The sequence below is a fragment of the Xyrauchen texanus genome, chromosome 6 (assembly GCF_025860055.1).
Source record: "Xyrauchen texanus isolate HMW12.3.18 chromosome 6, RBS_HiC_50CHRs, whole genome shotgun sequence".
Classification (NCBI taxonomy): Eukaryota; Metazoa; Chordata; class Actinopteri; order Cypriniformes; family Catostomidae; genus Xyrauchen; species Xyrauchen texanus.
In genome coordinates, this window is record NC_068281.1 from 41,667,474 (window position 1) to 41,694,291 (window position 26,818).

Below are 26,818 nucleotides of genomic sequence, written 5' to 3' on the forward strand. Positions count from 1 at the left end.
TAATATACTTTTCAATTATTGTGAATTCCATCTTTGAAAATTCTGCATAATTGCAACTGCAAAGAGGCCAGACTAATTTTTGAGTCTGTCTTGTTATAATGGTGAGGTCTTTGTAATTGGTGGCGGCTCATGTGACGGTTGTCCTTCAGGATAGTGACAGGTCTGAGAGGAATCCTTACAGCCCACCAGGTCACTTGTACTTCAGACAGCCCATACAGTACTCAATCAACAGCCGTCCAGCTGCGACTCGACTTGTGGTTTAGCAGATGCTTTGAGTCTGAAGAGACTTACTGTACACTAATTGCAGAGGCAGTCTCACCGGAGCAATCTTGGGTTAAGTGTCTCACTCAAGGGCTCTGTGGTAATAGGATCCTCTCAGAAACTCGACAGTTCACGGGTCACCCCGTCTGGGACCCGATCAGCGACATTTGTATTATCAGCCCAGCATCTTAACCGCTACACTTCTCCATCACTCCTGTCATCTCGACCCTTTTTCAAGTGGAGAGATTCAGGTTGAAAGATTGATGCTGCAATGTGGTTTTTTTCCAGTGCGTTGAATCATCACCATCCAATGTGTTCAATTTTTCATTCTCGTAATCTGACATAAAATCTATGAGGAGCGTAAACTGTTTTGCACACTGAAAATTGGGCTTTATACAAATGTTTGTATGCTGAAGGAGCGCATGGGCTCATGTAAGCCACTTAGTTTATCTGTGCTAGAGGTATGCTTAAATCATTTTTCATATTTTAAAAAGATCAATTTCGGTTCACTGTTCATTTTAAGTTTAAATTTAAATTGTATATATTACAGTAAGTTAGAGATTTATTTTAAGTTAAGGCTGTTGTTTTAAAGGTTTCAAGGTCATTTTTGTTTTTACCTTGTAAAGTTTAAATTGACTAATTGCCAATGCAGCAATTCAAATGAGACAGTTTACACAAGATTGTTTTTATAGAAATTATTAGAACATTTTAAAATGTAAATAATTTTTTTAAAGATGCATTTTCAAGTTTCTTTTTTAAAGAAATCAATTTTAAGTTGAAATTAGAATTTAAATATTACATCAACTTAAAATTAAAAGGTATATCGTTTTTTGTTTACGAGAACCAATTTTAAAATGAAAAATTAATGTGACAAAATGCACAGGATTCGTTTTATTAATTAAGTTGGAAATGTTAAATTATGTACTTTTTTAAAATCAGTTTTTAAAATATTTGTTATTAAACATTTTAAGTATTATTAGTATTCTTATTTGAATATTTTAAAGTTTTTTAATTTGGTTGAAAATATTTTAAGTTTAAAATGTTTAATTCTACCATTTTATGAAGTATGTTAAACGTATTATTAATATGTTAATGTGTTATTATTAATTACATATTTTACATTTTACATTTTAATCCTTTGTACCTTTTTAATAAGTATGGTAAATGTATTATTAATATGTTAATGTGTTATTATTAATTACATATTTTACATTTTACATTTTAATCCTTTGTACCTTTTTAATAAGTATGGTAAATGTATTATTAATATGTTAATGTGTTATAAATTAAATATTTTAAATATTTTAATTCTTTGTACCTTTTTATGAAGTATGTTAAATGTATTATTAATTTGTTAATGTGTTATTATAAATTAAAACATTTTATTTATATTCTTTGTACCTTATTATGATGTTAAATGTATTATTAATATGTTAATGTGTTATTAAAAATTACATATTTAAAATTGTATAAATTAAATATTTAAAATGTTTAATTCTGTGTACCTTATTATGATGTTAAATGTATTATTAATATGTTAATGTGTTATTATAAATTACATATTTAAAATTGTATAAATTAAATATTTAAAATTTTTAATCCTTTGTACCTTTTTATGAAGTATGTTAAATGTATTATTAATATGTTAATTTGTTATTATAAATTACATATTTAAAATAAAAATAAAATCTAAAACTAAATTGAAAATATTTTAAGTTTAACATGTTAAAGATGTATACATTTTTAAAAGATACATTTTAGGTTTAAGTTTTAACTTGCATATTTAAATTAAACATTTTAAATTTACATCAGTTCCTTGTAAAGCTTTTGTGAGAACTGAAAAATCAAAGGGCCTTATTTGTAAAATATGAGCAAAATAAATGTAAGTAATTGCTGGTAAAATAATTCTTGTTATAAATTGCTGCATTTCAGTTAAATGACAATTTTCCTGGGAATTCTTTTGCAAACAATTTGCACACAAATGTGTTCTGCTTGTGTTTCATGAATAAGGCCCAAAGTCTTTTAAATACAAAATAATAGCCGCTGTTTCTTTTCCTGGCTACCGCACTTGCCTCTCTGAAAATGTCTGTGGATTGACACTGTTAAAATTATCCTCTACACTCAAGAGCACTGCAGTGTTGTAGTCGCCTTGGGATTCTTTAATTCAATTAAATCCTGGTCAGGGCCTTATGAAATGAAACAGTTCCTCTTGGATACAAATAAGAAGTTCCCATCCGTATTCCGCAAGCAGCTTCCACTCTGATAGTGCTTTTTTTCTTTATGGGAAGATTTTTTTGACAGTCTTATTGTTTGATCCTGTTACAGATGGGAAGGTATACTTTATAGATCCCCAGAGGAAATGTAATATGGCAATCGTGCATTGTGTAGCATGTGTGTCTTCGAAGCAGTGGGCAGCTGTAGTGGGTTTGACTTTATGCGTGAATACCCAAGAGGAATTATATGTCCAGCCTTTGTGGAAGGAAACCGTAATCAGGGATAACTGATCTTTAGAATAAAGGTGCTAGAAACAAACAGTAGTTTGGAAATAATCAGTGTGTATTCATTTAATTAGTACAATGATGTGCCTTTACCGTACAAGAAAAGTTCTTTATTTTGGAATCTCGGAGTTTGTGTTTAAAATCCCTGTGATCTCTAATGACAAGGGTGGCATAAAAACACGCAACACTTTTACTGTCCAGTCGTGAAGCCAAGCGATATGTTTTGCACTGGTTACACTTCTTTTACAGATCCAAAAACTGTTGCATTTCCCATTATATTTGTTCTTGCTTGTCACAAGTCTCATTTGCTTCTGTTGTCCCCTGTGTGCTACATGTGCTGAGTCTTTTCTTCCAAGGAATGAGAGGGAAAAATATCAACTGCCTGTCATTTCTATTGTTTCCATGGTTACAGGCCATTGTGGACACGGTTGACAACCTCCTGAGGCCAGAAGCCCTTAAATCCTGGGAGGACATGAATTCCACAGAGCAAACACACGCCGCCACCATGTTACTTGATACCCTGGAGGAAGGAGCCTTTGTCCTTGCAGACAACCTGATTGAGCCTGCCGTCGTCAGAGTGCCAGCTGAGAACATCAGTGAGTCATTTAATCTGAGGAGGCAACTGTAGAAACATCTGATGAGGTTTTAGTTTAAGCCACCTGGCACGACCACTGCTTAATGACACTGTACCAGGAGTAATGGCTGTTTATGAAAACCTAATCAGAAGGAATTCCATTTGGCTAGTGTGTATAGGGAGTGAAGTTAACCTTCAGAGTGAGGAGTCCAAATTGTATTGTAATTTGGAGAAGGCTCTAGTGTTTCCAACGATTTCATACAGTACAGAGCCTTGCCACGTCTATATTACATTTGAACTTTGCGAGGCTTGGTTCACAAAAAGCTCAACTTTAAAGCTAATCTATAAAGTTGGCACTAGCACCACCAAATTGAATTGCTAAAATATTGACTGTTATCAAACAGGTTTCCATAACCTTACAGAAGAAGGCTTAGACGGTTGAACTGTCTAAGGTCACATTGAATGTTTTTTATCCACAGACATTTCTTTGAAAAGACATTTTCTATGTTTTGTTAGCTGAATGATCGACTTCAAGGTGCACAACAGTACAATCAGTTGATCTGACAATACATCTATCCCTCACAGACTTCTTTGAATGTTTCTCAAATTCAATGTGGCTTCTACCCTAAAAAAGGTCCATTTAAAGACATTCGGTGGAGTCCCACCTAAAACACTGGGTAGTTCAATATTTCTGGTTCCGTTTTGCTAAGTTTAATGAATTCTAACAGTAAACTGCTAGTATCTCAGACATGTTGGACTGATTTCAGGAGAGCAGTGGTAAAGTTAGAACTCTTCGGAGGCAGTATCTTTCTTAATTTCCAAAATGTATTTGGATCAGGGACTGCAAGTTGGAATCAGATCCTCAGAGGAAAGGTAAGAAAAGTGTAGAGGGAGATAGATTATTAATGAATCAGTCATGCACATTACACAGTATGGAAATCAAACAGAGCAGCTTAAGCAGCTCCTGCTATAGAAGCCCCAATTGAGCAAAACTCTGCCTCATGTACGTGTTTAGCTCTTTCATACAGATATATGGGGTCTTCATTGCCATCTAATGCACTAATCTCAATTGGAGACAAGCCAGTCTAGCACCCGCACTCTCTGCTTACACAGCCATGCACTTGTAATCTGGGCAGTATGTCGTTTGAAGTTGTCCTGCTGGAAAATGCAGGGACGTCCCTGGAAAAGACGGTGCTAGATGGCAGTATGTGTTCTCACAGATGTGCAAGTTACCCATGCCATGGGCACTTACCTCTGGCCCATACAGACACAGGCCTGACACTAATAACAGTTGGATGGTCCTTTTCCACGAGAAAGTGTATGCATTGTGTCCTCGACAATGAGATTAGTTTGTTTAGGCCTGCCTGCCTTTACTGGCCATAAAAGTTCTAGTCTTTCAGTAGAATAGTTTGCATCATAGCAGTGGAATTGATGGATAGACAGCTAATATTTTCCAATAAAATATTCTATGTGATGATTGACGTGACGCTAAACACAGAGGAAATGTGAGAGGCTCCGTAGTTGCTCAGTCTGGTGGATATTGAACAAGAATGCGTTTGTTGTGTTAAAAAAGGAAAGGTATGGCATTCTGGTTGGAGTCGGCACACACCTGCATACAGAAATTATTCCATGAAACCTGAAAGGCCACCAGTTTAGATTCCCTATGTAATTTGTTTTCTTTTAATATGGGAGACTTTATCTGAACTTGAGTGAGATGCCCTTTCAAACTGAAACTCCATAATATCTGATGGTAAACTGATAAAGTGGAAAGGTCTGTGTGTAAAGTAAACATGAAATCAAGTTAGTCTTATTGTGCATGCTTCTGTGCATGTTATTCCTGATTTTTTATAACCATGTAAAACTTGTTCCACCTCTTGAGTTTAGATACCTTTTCAGCTGAAGTAACCAAAGTTTCAACCAAAGAGTGTATTGGCTGCAAATGTGACTGTGGAACACCTACTTTTCATGGTCCATTACATCATATTAAGGAAGCAAAATAAGTTGAATGTTCTTTCAGGTTAACTTTTAAAACATTTTGATGCAGACATTTATAGACGTCTGGCAATAATGATGACAAGTCTAATGTAAGCAAGTTTAATTTAGAGTGTTAAAAGGAGTTTAAATGGCCATTATTGGGATCAGGTGCATTGTGTACATGTAACAGAAGTTTAAGGTTAAGTTTAGTGTATAAATACAATGGCGGGTCAAACCACTTTTACTTTAAACTGTGTCTTTGCGATGCAAGGAAAGCATCAAGCAAGTTTACGTTTTAACCAGCTGCGATGACCAATAAGACTATCTCGCTACTCCTAATTCTGCTTCACAAAGCTGTATACTAAGCATAAATGGAAGCGCAGCGTAGTTCTACCGGGAAGACTAGCAGCTGTACATCATCACATCATTAGCTGGGTAATTCCTAGCCAATCGCATGTAAGCCATTGCTTTATAAGTCTGCTCACAATCTATCACATGCTGTTTCAGTGTGCTAACATGGCAACCTCCACCACCCCACCACCACCAGTTGAGCGCTGTCCCGCACGAGGGTAGGCTCCTCGCCCCTACGTCCTATCTCCGGCAGGACATGACGGTTCCGGGTACAACTCCCTCGGACCGCCGGACGGGGCCTACGCCAAAGAGAGACTTTTCTTCCTGTTTTACATTTATCAAATAAATGGCATCTTAAACTTCACTCAAGCCTGCGTGTCTTCCCGATAGAAAATGTATTCTGCTTTGCTGTTTCGTCATGTAGCATGTTCAATTGCAGTGTAGACAGACACATTGCTTGTTGGTTGAAATGTATGGCTTTGCACCTGCTTGTAATCAATGTTTAAAAACTACATTGGTTGCTAAGTCAATTAATCCTTCAGGAATTGTGTATAGGCATCAGAAGGGGAATCCATAACATAGTAAAAATGTCACAGTCACACTGTGTTTTCTGGATTTTGTGCATTACAGTGCGATTTAGGTAAAGCTGTCTCCTTGAGTGCATCCAGTTAGGTAGATATTGTTCTTTTTGCCATTATTCATGAATGCAGTCACTGCTGGTGAAAATATTGAGACAGAGTGAGAGGTGGGATTTGAAACTGAATAGATTTAGCTCTGGTCTCAGCATGCAGCAGCCTTGATTTCACCGTTCACATAGATGGAATCCAGCCCAGGGCCCTTGCCTGCGGAGTTTATTAGTAATGTGATCTCATTCATATAAGTCAGCTTTGTGCACTCGACTGTCATTTCTCTGCAAAGGCCTATGGGTTGCCATGGTTTTCCCTTTAACCTTGGCTCAATGCTTTTCCTCCCCCTTGATTTTCAAGTTAGCTGCATGGAAATTCTGCTAAAACTTGCACTGAACTAGTACACCTGTTTTTTTAGTAAAACATTTTTTATGGAGATTTCTCCCCAATTTGTTATGCCAAATTCCCAATGTGCTGTAGGTCCTCGTGGTGGCATAGTGACTCACCTCAATCCAGGTGGTGGAGGACGAATCTCAGTCGCCTCCGTGTTTGAGACCGTCAATCTGTGCATCTTATCGTGTGGCTTGTTGAGCGCATTACCATGGAGACCTAGCGTATGTGGAGGCTTACGCTATTCTCCGCAGCATCCACGCAAATCTCACCACACGCCCCACCGAGAGCGAGAACCACATTATAGGAACCATGATTAGGTTACCCCAATGTGACTCTACCCAGTACCCACCCTAGCAACCGGGCTAATCGTTTGCTTAGGAAGCCTGACTGGAGTCACTCGTCACGCACTGGATTCGAACTTGCAACTCCAGTTATGGCAAAATGAAAAATTCTGTAATTATTCACTTACATTCCAATAAGCTTCAAAACGTGTTTGCAAAGTTATTTGAAATGTTGCTTCTCTTGACATTCCAATTACATTAAAGCTGGAACAATGCATCTTTGCGTATTTAAATATACACATTGCAAGTAAGATTAATTACTTACATTTTGTTCCGTTCCTCACAGAAAGCTGTCTTATGGCTTCAGAAGTCTTATATAGCATACAAGTCATATGGATTACTAATATTGAGCTTTTCTCAACTTTGGAGCATTAAAGCCCCAGTACCCATACACTTTCAATGTATGGAGGGAAAAAGCTGCTTGGAAATCCTTCTAAATATTTTGTGTTTTGTTGAAGACATTAAAGGGTCATATGGGTTTGGAACAGCATAAATAATAATAATTATTATTTTGTATATACACTCACCTAAAGGATTATTAGGAACACCATACTAATACTGTGTTTGACCCCCTTTCGCCTTCAGAACTGCCTTAATTCTACGTGGCATTGATTCGACAAGGTGCTGAAAGCATTCTTTAGAAATGTTGGCCCATATTGATAGGATAGCATCTTGCAGTTGATGGAGATTTGTGGGATGCACATCCAGGGCACAAAGCTCCCGTTCCACCACATCCCAAAGATGCTCTATTGGGTTGAGATCTGGTGACTGTGGGGGCCATTTTAGTACAGTGAACTCATTGTAATGTTCAAGAAACCAATTTGAAATGATTCGAGCTTTATGACATGGTGCATTATCCTGCTGGAAGTAGCCATCAGAGGATGGGTACATGGTGGCCATAAAGTGATGGACATGGTCAGAAACAATGCTCAGGTAGGCCGTGGCATTTAAACGATGCCCAATTGGCACTAAGGGGCCTAAAGTGTGCCAAGAAAACATCCCCCACACCATTACACCACCACCACCAGCCTGCACAGTGGTAACAAGGCATGATGGATCCATGTTCTCATTCTGTTTACGCCAAATTCTGACTCTACCATCTGAATGTCTCAACAGAAATCGAGACTCATCAGACCAGGCAACATTTTTCCAGTCTTCAACTGTCCAATTTTGGTGAGCTCTTGCAAATTGTAGCCTCTTTTTCCTATTTGTAGTGGAGATGAGTGGTACCCGGTGGGGTCTTCTGCTGTTGTAGCCCATCCGCCTCAAGGTTGTGCATGTTGTGGCTTCACAAATGCTTTGCTGCATACCTCGGTTGTAGCGAGTGGTTATTTCAGGCAAAATTGCACTTCTATCAGCTTGAATCAGTTGGCCCATTCTCCTCTGACCTCTAACATCAACAAGGCATTTTTAGCCCACAGGACTGCCGCATACTGGATGTTTTTCCTTTTCACACCATTCTTTGTAAACCCTAGAAATGGTTGTGCATGAAAATCCCAGTAACTGAGCAGATTGTGAAATACTCAGACCGGCCCGTCTGGCACCAACAACCATGCCACGCTCAAAATTGCTTAAATCACCTTTCTTTCCCATTCTGACATTCAGTTTGGAGTTCAGGAGATTGTCTTGACCAGGACCACACCCCTAAATGCATTGAAGCAACTGCCATGTGATTGGTTGATTAGATAATTGCATTAATGAGAAATTGAACAGGTGTTCCTAATAATCCTTTAGGTGAGTGTATATATATACACACACACACACACATATATATATATATATACAGTATATAGTGGCTACTATATATATATTATAATTTTGCTTTATTTCTAACCCACTGCAAAAGTATATTACTTTCTTGTTTGTTTAATTATTCATTTTGGTCAAGCCTAGAACTGTAAGGTACTGTAAGTAGCCAGTGTTTGTTATTAAATCAACGGTTAACTTTATTTAATTACATATTTGCTGGTATTTTTCTGGAACATGATAACAGCAGTCATTGTTAATGAGAAAGCATTCCCGGCTTAAAGAGAGAATATTTTGCTGTGCTCATCTCGATAGCCTCCTCCGAAAAAAAATCATTCTCTGCCCTTTTATTTGAAAATTATACGATGCAGTATGAATGCAGCTTTGCAGAGAGTGTGCTGGTTGTGCCCTGAGGCCCATTAAAAAACTTTGACACAGTTCTCTTGCTTTCTTCTCGATTCGCTCTCTTTTATGCACACAATCACTCTTTTTAATTAAATTAGCTCCTGCTCAACAGTGTTTACCACATATTGACTTAATGAAATGGAGAGAGAGGTAGAGAACGCAGTAGATGGTGCTTTATTTCTGTCTGTCAGAGGAAAGGTAATGGCGGAGCGTGTTTGAGCGGAGAGGAGGTGGTTGCGTTGAGACCGGCATCCTCCTGACCCTATGGTAATTTCACACATCAAAGACAGCGCAGGCATTTTCGAGCGGCCCACAGTCACTCAGCGGCTCAACCCAGATCAGCTCTGAGTTATTTCAACCCACTGGGAGAAGCCGAGTAAAAACCCAGTGATAGTTTTGATCTCGGGCATATTTGACATTCATACGGCGGCAGACGGTTCTTTTTTCTCTATATCAGATTCTCAGTTGATTGGTCGAAGTTCTGTATCGTGTCGCCGTGCACGTATCAGTGAATGTATGATAATTATTTTCTTGAGCTTTGTCGGAAATAGAGGTCAATGATGTCCCGGGTTGTTATTAGAATGACCTTACTCTGAAAGAATTTTGATCAACATCAGCTTTGGTAGAAATTGACAATTTTTTCCAGTATCACTCTGCTGTAACTACACAATAAAAGATTAGCAGTGATCAAGTGGATCGGGGAAGTATGCTTTGTGCCACTGTCTAAAAATAAAAAAGAATAAAAACATTTAAAGAATCCCAAAGTATCTTCACCAGTGCTCATAGGAATCCATGTCTGTCTATTTCTCCTCACGTAGTGTTGGATGTGTACGTGTTGAGCACCGATGGACAAATTCAGGACTTTAGATTTCCACAAACCAGCAAGAGAGGAGCAACGATTCAACTGTCAGCAAACACTGTCAAGCTAAATAGTAAAAACGGTGAGTGGATGAGCACTTACAGCTTGGATGAAGTCAATGATTTTTGAAAATGTAGAGCAAGGTGTACCATGACAAATAACTGAAACAAACTCTATGCAAGAACATGGACGTGAATGTTTGGCGAACGCATTGTAAGCGTGTTTTTCCTGTTGTAAATAGTTATGGTGTTATGGATCAATTGGGGATCGTGTTAACTGGGGATGTGCGCTTGCATGTGAATCATTTTACTTAACTTATCAGCAGATATGTTCAATGTGAATTGACAAAGAGTAAAGAAAAGACTATGATGCTTTAATGTTGCACTAGTGATTTACTGCTCTGACAAGTGTAATCGCCAGTTCCCATTCAAACCAATGTCCCACGTTAACACGGGCAACCACGTAACCCTGTGAAGCCGTTAAAATTGCTCTTACACTGTGTCAAAGTCATTAGAACATAAATCAATGAAACAATGCGGGCTAATGATGCCAATGTTTTTTTAAAAGTGCAAAATGTCTTTTTTTTGCTGCTTGGCAATTTACATCGAACGAATCTGCTGAAAGGGCAAGTAAAATTATTAATATGCACGTGCACATCCCCAGTTAACACGATCCCCAGACGATCCATAACACCGGTGACAAACATCAATACTCAAGGTGGCGATAAGCGTCACCATCAAGTTTTAAAGGAATATTCTGGGTTCGATACAAGTTAAGCTCAATTGACAGCAATAGTGGCATAATAATGATGACCACAAAAATGTATTTTGACTCGAAATTATGGCCAATTTTACACGTTTGTTGCCATGACAATGTAACCCGAAATATTCCTTTAGCTTAAACTTTAAACTGCATCTTAAACTAAATGTATTATTAATCAGATAGCTAGCTATTTATATCAACTTTAAATGTAGCATACTTGCTCAGCATGATTCTCTTCAAACTATTGATCCAACAACTGTAGAAGACAGTTTGTGTTAAGATCCACTCTTGTGCCCCTTGTGGCAATGCTGGGAACACATTGCGTCCTTGCGTTGTCTTATGAATTGTGCCTGATACATATTGGAACACAATATGGGGACGAAGGCTCAAACCTTGGGCTCAAATAAGCCGAAAGCTTGACAGTTTCCTACAAATATGCATTTATGAAGTTCAAGTGAACTGAAATGTAAATATTTTAGAGGGAAATCCTTGAAAACATTTGAACCAAATTGATTGCAAAAAGATAGTTTCAGTAGAACTTAACTATTTTTTTCCTTTCGAAATTCAGCCAGTTTAAATGCTCTTCTCTTGTTTTCTATTTAATCAAGGTGTTGCCAAGTTGGTTTTCGTTCTTTATAAGCACCTAGGGAATTTCCTCAGTATGGAGAATGCCACAGTGAGGCTGATGGGTGAGGGCGGAGTCAGAAACCACACCCTCACTGTAAACTCCCACATCCTCTCCGCCTCCATCAACAAAGAGTCCAGCCGTGTGTTTGTGACGGAGCCTGTTGTGTTCACCCTAGAGCATCTGGATGTAAGACCTCGGACGTTTTTATTTACATTACATTTATGCATTTGATGAACACTTTTATCCAGAGTATTTTACAGTTCAAGGTATACATTTGTAGAATGTGCGTTCATTTGGAATCAAACCCATGGCCATGGCAATGCATGTGCTCTACCAGCTGAGCTACACAAACCTTTTCGTAAAAGGTGTTCGTGAGTTTGTTCGTACTGCCTGTTTTTATACATTTTTATTAAATAGGTGCTAAAAGAAAAATAATGGCCAATACAAGGTTAGTCTGTATACTTCCAAGTATAAAGGGGAAGTACTGTATATTATGCACATTTCTGCAGCAAATGTCTCTATGCAACCAAGCTACGCCCTCTGAAATGAAGGGTAGAGCTCAGGGCTAGGGTTAGGATTGTTTGATAGAAATGTTGTTCTAGGGACAGCAAAGGGGATTGATCCAGAATCACTATTTGGGTAATACACGTTTGACCTGTACTATTAAAGGTTCAAAGAACAAAATATTGGAATTGTTATAGTTGCACTGACTGATGAAGATTTGTGTCTTATCTATTTATCAGACTGAGAATTACTTCAACCCAAACTGCTCCTTCTGGAACTACTCAGAACGGCGCATGATGGGATACTGGTCAACACAAGGCTGCAAGCTCCTAGCAACGAACAAGACTCACACTACCTGTTCCTGCAGTCACTTGACCAACTTCGCCATTCTCATGGCCCACCGAGAACATGCGGTGAGTATCAGGCGCTGTGGGTTCCTTTAGGTGACCTGTCCTGTGAAGGGACTTCCGGTAGAAGACATCAACATGGCTTAGTTATGTGAGAACAAGTCAACAGCTGTTCTCTAATAACCAATTCCTTCTTTCTGTATGCTGCTCATATGATTAAGGTTGTCACAATATCAATTTCTTTTAATTACTGGTGTGTCTCACTGTGGTTGTGTCGCATTTCACTGTTTTTTAGCATCTCGCGCCATGGTTTTAGGATGCTTTGTCAAGTTAAATGTGGACTGAAACTTTCAAAACGTGTCTCGAGACCACTGCATTCTGCTCCGTCTTGCTGTGTTTGCCTTATATGAAATGCAATAATGTTTTAACGTGTTAACTTTATATTATAAATCACACCAGATTTACTTATTTATGCGATGATCTAATCAGCCAATCGTGTGGTGGCAGTGCAATACTTAAAATCATTCAGATACAGGTCAGGAGCACTTTGATCAACCATCAAAATGGGATATCAGTGACTTCGACCATGGCATGATTGTTGGTGCCAGATGGGCTGGTTTGAGTATTTCTATAACTCAGATAACCCCTCTGTACAATGGTAGTGAGCAGAATAGCATCTCAGAATGCACAACACGTCAAACCTTGAGGCAGATGGGCTACAACAGCAGAAGACCATGTTGGGCACGTTATTATGTCCATAGAGTTCCTAATAAAGTGCTCAGTGTGTGTATACTAAGTCTGAGTTTTCAGAATATCGTTTTATTCTGTTGAAATGGTTGATTAAATTGGGCTTAATTTGCGTTCATCACAAGCAACGTATCTCTTCAAGTGAAGAAATAAACATAATGGAGCACTTTCCCTGGGCACAAAAATAATTATTGCTCTACTTTGATCAATGAAGCACTTGTGTCATGTGTAAGTTTCTGGGAGCAATGCAATTACCTCTGTAAGACATGATATCATACGCAGGAATCGTTGAAGCTGTAATGAATGTGGAAATTATGGGATTTGTGGTGCGACTACTTACATGCTCTTGGCACATGAACTTTCCCCATCGCTGCTTCGGTGGCTGTAAATTTAACCACAGTTATAATCAAGAACCTGAAGCACTGGCCCTGAAACACATCTGCCCCCATAGTGACATCAAGAAAGTTCAAGCCCACCATGAGAGACGTTTAATGAAAAAATCAAGACTCTAAACTATGCTTATGGCAACTGGTTGGTTGTGTTGAACAAATCTAGAATTGAAGCTGGTTACATTGAAAAACAATTGATTGTATAAACCTTCTCAAGAGTGTGCCAAGACACTATCTTTGTGTTCTTCAAAATGTGGGGATATCAATATATGGTATCATATTATGAATGGCAATGTCACCGTTTCCTGTTGAGGCTGGCATTTTAACATTCAAGATGATATATATATATATCATTTTTAAATATTTAAAGATAACTTTGTATAATTATATATTGATATAAATATGTATAATCATTATATATAGAATTATTGTTATATGACGGGCTTTCTCAGCAATCGGGGCACCATGTAATTAATTTGATTAAAAATTGTAATCGATTGACAGCCCTAGTATATACAAAAAAATCAAAACATATTTGTGGAAATCTTTCATTGTGTAAGAATGGTTTTATGAACAATTTTCACAAATTCCTTCTGCTTGTGTTTCATAAATGAGTTCCAGTTTCAGTGATTTTTGTCTTTTTAATCTTCTGATTTGAAACTTCAGTACTTCAAAATTAAAAAAGTAGCTCACTCATTACATTCTGACAAGTGAAGTATTAGAGTTAAGTGAATCTTGGCCTGACTGTTAATGCTAATGTATGTTTTTCAAGGGCGAGGGAAGCGTTCACGAGCTGCTGTTGACAGTCATCACGCGAATGGGCATCGCCATTTCGCTTGTCTGCCTCGCCATTAGCATCTTCACCTTCTGCTTCTTCCGTGGCCTCCAGAGTGACCGCAACACCATCCACAAGAACCTCTGCATCAACCTCTTCATCGCTGAGCTCCTCTTCCTTGTGGGCATCAACATGACCGATCCCCCGGTACACAAACATATTTTGGTTGTAAATGTGACAGTCCAAAAAAACAAAAACAAAAAAACAAGATGGGTTTGAAGACAGTAGCTCTGTTTGAAAACCTAGTGAGCTTCCTAGATAAGCAGTTTCGTTGGCAGCATAGCTCTGTAAGATACCTCGTTTTGACCAAAAAAATCTAAATTGCCACTGCAAATTACAGTGATTTGCAGTGTCATAGCAATTATTTTCGAAACACATAAAATGTATATTAACTATAAATATATAGTAACTGAAAATCATCAATAAAATAGACAGAGCTAATTACAATTGTTAAATATGCATAAACAGACCTGACAGTTGTGAAAGTGGCAGTTTATGTATAGGCTACATGATGAGGAGAAACCATCCAAAACGCTTTCAAACCAGCAGACTTTGACTTCTGAGACATCGTTATGATATACATTAATGCTGCACGATTGATTGAATTTTATGATTAAAATCGTTAAAATTGTAAAAATGGATTTGCAAGATTACTAAAAGGCTGTGTTTCAAGATATAGTCTGCAATCAGTGCTTCAGTCAGTGCTGTGTGAGCAAGCGGCGCCCTCTTGCGGTCTGAATGGCATTATTTCATTTAAATGGGACTTTTGATTATTTGGTTAAATGTTTTATTTTTCCATGATGAGGTTGACAATTCTGTGGAATTTTCCAACATATGCATAGTATGAATCAACTATGAAGTAGTTTCATCAAATGTAAGTTTTGTTGTTTTGAACTGCAAAAACAGATGGGCAAAAATGTTTTAGATGTACAGAATAACCTTTTATCATATAAATCAGCATGTTATCATATTTAATTATTTTTTGTATCTTTTTATCTTTCATTGTGACTCTCTTATCGGCCTATAGTTTTTGTAAGGAATCGTATCAGACAACATTTTTCATATACTGTAGATGCATCCCTAGTTCTTACAAACATGAAATGCTCCAAATATACTCTCATTTTAACTCTGAAACTCAAGGCAGTATGTTTAAAACCATGTGGACACACTTCTGAATGATCGTCTCATGTCTCTCATCTCTCTCTGAACAGATTGTGTGCTCTATTATTGCTGGAGTTCTTCATTTCTTCTTTCTGGCGGCATTTGCGTGGATGTGTTTGGAGGGTGTTCAGCTGTTCCTTATGCTCGTGGAGGTCTTTGAGAGCGAATTCTCCAGACGAAAGTACTACTACGCATCCGGTTACCTGTTCCCCACTGTGGTGGTTGGGATTTCGGCAGCCATCGACTACAAGAGCTACGGAACCAAGAAAGCGTAAGGGACTTTATTTGTTGAAGTCTTTGCTGCAAAAAAAAACTAAAAACAGCAAAAGTCATAGCTAGTCTTTAGCTTGGACCTGATAACTTAGTTAACTTTCAGCTAATTAGGCTGAGGCTAGCTGAGACCAGTAAACCACCTTAGGCTGTTGTTTTTTTAATGTTCTTTTTTGTTCCCTTACACAGAACTACCGCATTATAAATTAGTGAGGTGTGAGTTTGTTTTGTAAGAGATAATGTACTGTCAGCCGGTTGGTCTCGCTAAATAAATCCCGACACATAGCAGAAGGGTCTTGTAGCGCCCTGAAGGTCTTTCTTTTTTTTTGCTATAATAACCAGCTGACCGTAAATTATCCTGCTTATTACACAGATTCTTACCAAATAAATCAAATATAACATGGACATAAAATATTGATTTGCATTGAAATTATGTAATTATGTGAGGAGAAAGAAATCGCTGAACAGCTGAAATCCACCTCCGGTTTGCGTCGGAGTTCTGTTATTCTGTGAAAATGGCCATCTGACTCCTCATTAGCCCGCCTATTACAAGACTACTTGCCAAACAAATTAATAAATGTACATAAAACATTGATGTGCATTGAAATTATTTTGTTAGCTTACTTGTAGAGATCGCAAAGTGATGCGAGAAGCAGGAGAGATGGCTTGCAATACCCAGATGAGCAGTTTGATATGTGGATGTGCAGTTGTTACTGAGAAATATCAGACCACTAGATGGCGCCACTGACCGATCAGAATCCTGTATTCCAGAGAGTTGTGTAGTATAATTATTGTGTTCCTCTTCAGAGGTGCATGAATAATACTTACATGAGCATATTGTTCACTAATATTAAATCACATTTTGTGCAGGAATTTTAAAAAGAAAGCTTCAGTTCAAAAGAGCCCTGTGTATGTGTATGAATGACACAAACATAGCAAAGAATATTTCTCCTCCAAGCAAATATTCACAGAGATTTCAATTAAGTTTACTGATCTGTCTGCTCAGTTTAAAGACTCTGAGATTTAGATTTGTGAAATGGGATTTGTAAACATACAGAATGCATTGACCAGTAAACTCCAGTGTATGGGATTCAGATACTAATAAACCACATTAACAGCATATCAAACGCAGAACAGAATAACACAATTAGTGTTTTATATGCAAAGAAATATCAAACATGATCATTGCCACTGTTAAAGTTGTGGATATGTCCAGAAAAATCTGAATCATGTCATTGTAGTTCTGATTTATTTTATTTTATTATGATTTTTTACATTGGAGTGTAATTGCTTCACTAATGTTTGCTTCTCATTTTTTCTCTTTGCAGCTGTTGGCTAAGGGTTGATAATCATTTCATCTGGAGTTTCATTGGTCCAGTTTCGTTCATCATTATGGTAAGTTTGCAACATTTAACATCATTACATGTATGTACATACAGTAGATAGAATGGGCACCAGAAATGTTAGGAAAACACGCAAATTGCAGACAGTGGTGCAGACTTTTGTTTAATAATGTATTCTGTGTTCCCATTGGTCACTAAATTATACTCTGTTTCTAATAGTCTGTAATATATGATGTGTTCCTATTGGTCGGCAGTGAATGCTGTTTTCTCATCAGTCATATATGGTATTTTCCTATAGAGCGCAGCAGTCTGATTCCAGAAGTTAAAAATATGTTCATTTTCTCCATTGGCGAATTGATTTTTACTAATAACTCACTGTATAAACATTTAAAGACAGACCTACTGTGAGCACAGAGGTTGTAATCAATGATATATGCTCCTGTTGAAGCCATCAGTCCATGTTATTTGAAAAACAAAATTAAGAAATTGCATAAAACAGCAGACAAACTATCCACCAATCCGAGAAATGTGGTGAACAAAGTGTGCCAAAGAGCTCTGCAGCGACTTCGTCGACTCACAACTTGCATGTATATTTGCAAATATCTTAATATTTTGCAATAGTATCAAAATATTCTGTTTCTATACTTATAATCAGCGACTTTAAACAGCCACTTCAATAGTTTTATATTTTTATAGCATTTTTAGTTTGATTATGTGATTTGCAATGCTTCATGGGATTGTAGTTCATTCCCACATTTCACTTGTTAAGTTTTGTACTTTTTTGGGGGGGTCCAGTTTTGAAATACTTTTTGCTTACAATCAAAGTTTGTAATGCGATAAACCTCGGAGCTGATTGGTTCAGTTCATATCTTTGAACTTTATTATGAAGGATTATATGAAATCCCAATGGAAACATTTATGGGAAAAAACTTCCAATTTGGCTGAAAAAGTGGGTGTGTACTGTTGTGTTTATTGTAAGTAATGTTGACTGTGGTTTTCTTGTTGACCACTTATATTATAGTTAGTAATGTTAGTAAAGTTCCTATAAGCCAGTAATCAGTATGTATGGTCAGTATGCTGTGTTTGTCAGTCTTCATTCTAAATGAGATCTCGTCTCATGATTGCACTGCACTAGACAGATCACAGGAGAAACACTTGCAGACCTGAAGGTCATTCATTCTTGAAAAATGGTGATAAAGGGAGGCGAGAAAGACGAGTATAAAGATAACAAAGCTGGAGGGACTGACAGCTATGGATTGCTGGAGTTTTAACCATACTGACATGAATTATAGCACCACTATGGGGATATTTTTGTTTGGTGAGGAGGACTTTTTCACACAACTCCCACAGATGGATAAAACATGGCACAAGGATAGATTTAAAAAAACAAAAATTCATGCCATTTTAGAAAGTGCAAAAATAGCTGCAGCACAGGGATACTGAAGTGTGCAGTCAGTGCTGTTCAGGGGATTCATAGTCAGACTGTAAATGTTCACACAACAGCTAAAAAAATCAGATACACATAATACATCAATTTACCTCCTGACTAAATCTCACAAAAAACACTTTTTGGGTCTTATCTCACTGCAGGTCAAAATCAATTAAATTTACATTTTTTTCTTTTTCTCCTTTCAACATTAAAAGTGAATGGTGCCTGAATTACAATTACATTTTTATTAGCATTAATTTAAGGAATAAAAATACTACAAAACAAACAAACACTACTATCATGTGTACATTTCAGTTATATAATATATTAATAATATACTGCATAATAGAATATATTTTTTCATATTACAGTAATTATTAATTGTGTTTAATGCAAACAAAAAACAAAAAAAATTATAATTCTCAATAAAGGATTAATTTTCGGGGCCTGGGTAGCACAGTGAGTATTGATGCTGACTACCACCCCTGGAGTCACGAGTTTGAATCCAGGGTGTGCTGAGTGACTTCAGCTAGGTCTCCTAAGCAACCAAATTGGCCCTGTTGCTAGGGAGGGTAGAGTCACACTTTGTAACTTCCAAGTGGTCGGGATTAGTGGTTCTCGCTCTCAATGGGGCACGTGGTGAGTTGTGTGTGGATCGCAGAGAGTAGCATGAGCCTCCACATGCTGTGAGTCTCCACAGTGTCATGCACAGCAAGCCACGTGGTAAGATGCGCAGATTGACTGTCTAAGAAGCAGAGGAAACTGAGACTGGTCCCCTGCCACCCGTATTGAGGTGAGGTGAAAATTTCACATTGCAAAAAAAAAAATCTTCCTTTAAGCAAATTGTAATTTTTTATTTCTGTCTTTTGGTTTTTGGGTGAAATGTGACCCAGACATGATCTTGGCAGGTTTTGTGAGATTCACCCAAATACTAAGCTGTCTCAGATTCTTTCTCAGAAAGGTGCATACAAACCCAGCAAGACTAATACATTCATTAACACACTCGCTCAGATGTCAGAGTTAAGTGTGCTATCTGAACACAGGATGCTTTATATTGGCCGTGTTCTTGTGGCTCTATTTTGGGGAGGTGTAGGCCAAGGGGGGATGGGCGGTGTAGGGTGGTGCAGAGGGAGGGCTGAGGCAGGACGGCTGACCTGGCTTCCTCCCGTGCCGTGCCTGGCCTGCCTGGCTGTCTCATCAGATCTGTGTCATCACTCGCAGGCTGTGTTAAATGCATTTTCAGTCTCTCCACCCATACCGGAATAAAGTGGCTTTGGTGACTCGCTGACAACACTCAACAGAGCCATACTGAACTATTCTTCAGCACAACTACAATCAAATAACATGTTTTTTTGCGCTGAATTATTATCACTATTAACAAGCATGATGTGACAAGTTCCAAGCAACAAATAATTTGTCTGTCTACACTGAAAGTGAAAATTCTTATCACTAAATTAACTAAACTTAATGAACAGATTCAAATGGAAAAATAGTCTACCGGTTGTTTCTCGATCATATTGCATGTTTGGACACAATTTGAACAAAGTGCTAACCCATCACAGTAACTCATCCTGTGACGTATTTGCTACAGACTTGAATGATATCTCAAATTGTGTGATGTACTTGATATGAAGAGATGTTATTTTCTTTACTAAGCAATCAAACACAATTTTTGCCAGGTAGACCATATAATGGGCAAACACCTCCACAGACTTATGTGTTTATGGAGGGACCTGAGCAATGTCTAGATAAAGGAATATCAAAAAATAATATGCTAAAAAAAAGCTAAAATATCCAGAACACCCTAGTACTCAAAACAACATGCTAATAAAACACCCAGAACACCCTAGCACGCTAAAAAAAACTCCATGCAAATAATACATCCAGAAAACCCTAGCATGCTAAATAAAACAAAATGCTAATAAAATATTTAGATCACCCTAGCATGCTAAAAAAAACAACACGCTAATAAAACACCCAGAAAACCCTATCATGCAAAAAAAAAACATGCTAATAAAACCTTTAGAACACTCTAGCATGCTAAAAACTACATGCTAATAAAACATCTAGAACACTTTAGCATGCTATAAAACTACATGCTAATAAAACATCCAGAACACCCTATCATGATAAAAAACAACATGCTAATAAAACATCCAGAACACCCTAGCATTCTAAAAAAACAACATGCTAATAAAATATATAGAACACCCTAGCATGCTAAAAAAACAACATGCTAATAAAACATCTAGAACACCCTAGCATGCTAAAAAAACAACATGCTAATAAAATATATAGAACACCCTAGCATGCTAAAAAACAACATGCTAATAAAACATCCAGAACACCCTAGCATGCTAAAAAACAACATGCTAATAAAACATCTAGAACACCCTAGCATGCTAAAAAACAACATGCTAATAAAATATATAGAACACCCTAGCATGCTAAAAAACAACATGCTAATAAAACGTCCAGAACACCCTAGCATGCTAAAAAACAACATGCTAATAAACATCTAGAACACCCTAGCATGCTAAAAAAAACAACATGCTAATAAAATATATAGAACACCCTAGCATCCTAAAAAAATAACATGCTAATAAAATATATAGAACACCCTAGCATGCTAAAAAAAACAACATGCTAATAAAATATATAGAACACCCTAGCATGCTAAAAAAACAACATGCTAATAAAATATATAGAACACCCTAGCATGCTAAAAAAATAACATGCTAATAAAATATATAGAACACCCTAGCATGCTAAAAAAACAACATGCTAATAAAATATATAGAACACCCTAGCATGCTAAAAACAACATGCTAATAAAACATCAGAACACTCTAGCACGCTAAAAAAGTACATGCTAAGAAAACATCCAGAACACCCAAGCAACTGCATAGAACCTAGCTAAAAAAAAATCCTGAAAACCCTAACTGTACATCAACATGTTAAACATTTAGAAAACCCTATAGTGACTGCATGGAAAGATGCTAAAAACTTTCAGAACACTCAAGCAGTTGCAAAGCAACACGCTAAAAAACTTTAAGATCACCCTAGTAACTTTCTTTTTTCTTTTTTATTAGGAAGGGGTGTTCTCCTCTCCCATTTTTGAAAGGCTCTGATAAATTGCGTTGAATTCTTCTAGTGTTTATGTGTGGTTTTTGTTGATGATCGATGAAGCAAAGAATTCATTGACTTTCTTTTCAATTTCCTTTCAATGGACATATGCTTGTTTTTTTGTCTCAGCTCACACTGTGTGGTTTTCTGTGCCTCTAAGGAATAAACAAGATAAATGTGTGTTTTTCACTCACTGTTTTGCAGAGCTGTAATGTGCTTATAATTGACCTATTTGTCATGTAGGTTTTCTCTTTTTGGATTTTATCCAAACACAATATACCAAGTTAACAACCTGTGTCCTTCTGCCAACCTGCGCATAGACAGAACTTGAATTGGTAGTTTCGCCATTTCGTTTTACATTGTTAGTATGTGACCCGGTTTTTGGGATAAAACATGGAGACTTTCCAAGGAATTTTTCAACTCTTCGGAAACATTCAAATCAACCTCATTTCAGAAGTTGAGAGACAGACACTCAAACACAAAACTTGCAGAGGAATAATTACCGGGCTTTTTCACGGATGCTTTTGAGCAAGCTTGAATTGGTTTCTTCAAAGTGCAATCTCTCAAAAGCTCCTTGTGTTGCTTTCAGCTCTTTCCAAAAAGTCATAATGTTGCAGAAAGAAGTCAGATTAACTGGAGATTAGTATTCTTTGCCCTAGCCGAAAAACACTCAGTATTTTCCATGAAAATTATCCAGTAGGTAAATTGTGTATAAAATCAGAATATTCATATTTAAGTGTGAACGTTTTGGGAGAAGAAGCCAAAACTGAGCAAAATCTCTTCGGTCCTCTACAGACCATCCTCACCTCCAACTGAATGTAGGCCCTCCTCAGTCTGTTTTAGCAGAACTTTCTCTGTTTCTGTTCCACATATTTGAAAAAGTGGGTGCTTTTTTCTTCTGGACACATTTTTTGTCCCACACAGTTGTTCCGTTAAGAGGTCTCCTCTGGCCTGCCTGAATTACATTCCCATGTTCAGGGCGGTGAAGAAAAACACAAGTGCTTGCCAGCGAGCAGACATGTCCACGGCCACAGTTATAACTTACTAGTCTGAGAAGGCGCCAATGGGCAGTTTGTCTCGGATTATCCTGAAAATCCAAATCAGGAACAAATGGTAGCACTTTATTATCTGGTTGATATTTTATGTCTGAGGGAATATTAATGTTCTTACTGGCAATCGGAAAACAGATTAGGTTGCAGTATCTCAACAGATCCTCCTCTGACTTTAACAACGTCCTCATCCAAGATTTACGTCATGTTAAAGGAATAGTTTGCCCATAAAATGAACATTTTGTCATTATTAAAACACTCTTGCCATACAGTGACAGTCCATATTAACCAGGGGCTGTCAAATTCTGGTTAACATGTGGTCTATGGTAAATAAAGTCACTAAGAATGTTTTTTGCATGGAACTAACAATTCTTCAAAACTTTCACCCTTTGTGTTGCACGGGGGTTTGGAATGACATTGCAAGAGTTTTTCTGTAGTCTAAACAAACAGAATGCTGCCTGAACATTTCCAAATGCTTTAGACAGAACAGCTTGCCAGTTTGGAAGCTTCCAGTAGAAGTTGTCTGTTCTTGCATTTTGACATTTTTGCAGTTCCTGTCTACTTTATGAATTATTGAAGGCTATACTTTGCAGATCGTAGTGTACCGTGGTCAACCTAAAACACAGTTTATTTTTATTTTTTAATGGTGGTGCTACAGTCGTCTAATAGCCTGGTGATCACAGATCCCGAGAGAGATGCACTGCTATTCCTGCCCGTGTAACTGTTACATAGTGCTCTCCCTGCAAACGTCCTGCTGCAAAATTGGGAAATATGAATATTGAATGATGTTTGACAAATATGCCATTCGAGTGATGGATCTCAAATGTGAGTTCCAGGAACTGCTTGAAAGCTGTGTGGTCTTCTCAATATGCTTTATCTTCTCCGACAGCTCAACCTCATCTTTCTGGTGGTGACTATGTACAAGATGGTAAAACACTCGACGTCTATGAAACCTGATTCCAGCAGACTGGAGAGCATACGGTAAGATCGACCTTCAATACCGTTGCATGCACTTCCCAGCCTGGGTTTTATTGCAGCTGCCTACACAGTTTAAAGTCAACATGAAACAGTGTTCAAATGACATTGTCCTTCCAGAATGTGACAAAGAAATGTCCAGCAGGTATTGTTTGGATAGTGGAAAGTGGACATTACACATCTGAATGAAGCCATATGGGATGTGGGGGGTGTGTGTGTGGGTGTGGGGTGGGGGGGGATAAGAGGGATTGGCAAAAATTCTGATTAAAGTCAAACTTTTTTTCTCTCCTTGGAATAATGTACCCTGATGAATCATACACAATAAATCCAGGAATTAAAAGTAGTTCTTGTTCAATATAAGTGAAGCCCAGTGGACAAAAATATTTTCATCTCATCCCTCAAGCATTTACAGTGAGATCTTTTTTTTTTTTTTTTGTCTTTGCTATATGTAATGCATAATTTAAATTAATTTAAACCAACTGATCTCAGTTCAGGACACTCTGGGGTGTCAGTAAAAGATTAAACTTTTGACGCACCGAGTACATGTGGCAAAACAACATGGCGCTGATCACAGCGGAGTTTGTCTTAGGTAGAAACGCCAACAAAACCACATCTGGTAAGAAACCTAATGACCTTTTTACATTGAAACCTGTTTGAGTCAAAAGATTACAGTCTCTAGTTTCATCCAATATGCCGTTTTTAAAATTTGATCGATTTATTGCGAAATGGCACACTGTTAAACGCGGTGACCACTGTAGTGGACAATAGTGCTAGATTTTCATTAGAAATAAAAAATGAACTGTGCATTTTCACACTGAGAAGAAAACCCTTTTTCAGAGGCTTTAAAAGGAGTTAGGATGAAAATAAGGTGCATTTCCATCTGTTCTGAGATCAGTACAGACAGACAGCACACAGAGGTTAAGTCATTCACTAAATGGGCAATAAGGGAACATCATATAGCTTTCTATGCAGCTAAGTGCATTCACTTCTATCATCCGGTCAAAAGTTCAGTTTCAGGCTGCAGATGATGTTTGGACCACTCAACATGTTTGGCAGACATGGAGCAATGATAATCAGTACATAGATTCAGAATTTATAATGTATAATTTTATATTAGCATGGTTGGCGGTGATATAGCTTGGTAATATTTAAAATTTCACAACATAGTCCCACTGCCCACATATGAGGACATAATTTTTTATGAAAAGTATTTGCCCTAGATTTTCTTAATTTTTTTGCAACTGTATTAGGAGCTACTAGATACAAATCAAAAAGGGAAATGGGAAACGCACACAGCAGTCACGCTCGCCCTCTTTATTAATTTGCTTGCATCATTTAAAGTGGCAAGACTCTATAATTGTATTAATCACAACGTGACAATTACATTCCAGCCGTGCAAATTGGTTTCGTTGTAATGGACGGCATTCCAAGTTGAAGGTTGTGCATGGGGTAGAGGTTGCGTCTGGGGCTGGACTTGTGGTAAACACTAATTTGGGTTTATGGGAATAATTAAGGAAAGCATTAACCTTTCGAGCACCATGTTATTAACTTATTCATTAGCATCAGCGGCCGGCAATGTCATAGCACAATCTTACCCTCTTATAAACATTGTCCTTGGAAACCAGATGCATATTTCCAGATGGACGATACAGTGTATGATGTTAAAACAGGACGTTTTATTGGACCCAAAGTCGTAATTCTGTTTAAAGTGCAGCTGGGGGGTAACATGAGATGGAAAAATCTCGTTTTGTCATGTGTCCATATGAAGGGCTCGTCCGGGGCTAGAAGACAGGACATTTGATCCTCACAGATAGTCACTGGAATCTCTTATGGGAAAGAGTCTATTGATATATGACTGTCTTGAATTGAAGTTTATGTGTCTCTGGGTGGTCTGATTGTAGGAGTGGGTCCAGTTTATGAATGGATATTCATTCTTTATGTAATCTTCTTTGTAGTGATGTCTCGTTCACAAATGAATTGTTGTTTTAAACCAGTTCTTTTTAATGATTCATTCAAACCGATCCGTGAAGTGTTCGTAAATCACTTGACTGTAAGAACTTGGTTTGGGAGCAATTGTAAACATTATTGCCATAAACTAGGATGAAACAAAGTATTTTAGCATAAATAATGCTAAACTTTGAACAGAAACATAGTGATAAACAGTTTTGGGGAATTTGTTTAAAAAGTAATCCACTACAAATAATGTAATTACTTTAGGCAAATATTATAGGTAATTATTTCTCTACAAATTGTAATCAGATTACACTACTCATACGTTTGTAGTCATATTACTCATTACTTTCTGAAACACTTTTTACAAACTAGTTTTTAATTTTCCAATCAACAAATACAAATTAATATTTTTCCTCTATATTCATAAATAGTCAATATTTCCCGCTTGTTTATTGTCGTACTCAATTCATACACTCATCACGACATCAACCTTACCTACCTTAAAACAAATTTAAAACGTAATGCGTTACACTAGTTTTTTAACTGAAAATAATTCAATTAAAGTAATTACTTTGTAATCAGATTACACCTAACATTGGTGATAAACAACAACATTTAAAGGAACAGTTCACCCAAAAATGAAAATTCTCTCATCATTCACTCACTCTCGTGCCATCCCAGATGTGTATGACTTTCGTTCATCTGCTGCTCTAACAATTTATAATCTCGTCATTTTCAGGTCCTGGGTTCTGGGCGCTTTTGCGCTGCTGTGTCTTCTTGGCCTGACGTGGTCGTTTGGCCTGTTTTTCTTAAACGACTCTTCGATACTGATGGCGTACCTCTTCACCATCTTCAACACCTTACAAGGGATGTTCATCTTCATCTTCCACTGTCTGCTGCAGAAGAAGGTGAAGCATCATACCTCACTGTCTATTATTATACAGGTCTGAAGGCTGCTGATTGTGTTGAGTGATGATTAGAGTTTGCCGTGCCATTTTCTGTTTGTTTGTCTTGTTTAATTAAATTGCAATCCTTTGAGCTGATGGTTAAAGATGCAGTCGCTGTGATGGGAAATATAATGCTTGCTTCAAGGGGCCGGCACTAATTCACAAGCACACATCCAAAAAACAAAAAAAAGGTTAGAGCAAATTGTGTGTATATACAGTGTATATATATATATATATATATATATGGGATTTTTTTTCTCTGCTAAAAGACAATGCCGGTTTTCAAGGTTGTAACCTTGTTTTCAAAGACTTTTTAAGAGGTGAT

General features: G+C 37.4%; 1 protein-coding gene across 5 annotated transcripts in view; it reads left to right on the forward strand.

Moving 5' to 3' along the window:
* LOC127645174 (adhesion G protein-coupled receptor L2-like) overlaps positions 1 to 26,818 on the forward strand; it is a 145,984-nt gene that overhangs the window by 103,874 nt on the left and 15,292 nt on the right. For all 5 annotated transcript variants that reach the window (XM_052128691.1, XM_052128692.1, XM_052128693.1 and 2 more), the window contains 9 exons: positions 3,172 to 3,355; positions 9,988 to 10,110; positions 11,399 to 11,604; positions 12,162 to 12,335; positions 14,178 to 14,387; positions 15,452 to 15,672; positions 17,000 to 17,066; positions 23,508 to 23,599; positions 26,286 to 26,454. In XM_052128691.1, coding sequence (XP_051984651.1) covers positions 3,172 to 3,355; positions 9,988 to 10,110; positions 11,399 to 11,604; positions 12,162 to 12,335; positions 14,178 to 14,387; positions 15,452 to 15,672; positions 17,000 to 17,066; positions 23,508 to 23,599; positions 26,286 to 26,454 — 1,446 coding nt within the window. The remainder of the gene's footprint in view (positions 1 to 3,171; positions 3,356 to 9,987; positions 10,111 to 11,398; positions 11,605 to 12,161; positions 12,336 to 14,177; positions 14,388 to 15,451; positions 15,673 to 16,999; positions 17,067 to 23,507; positions 23,600 to 26,285; positions 26,455 to 26,818) is intronic.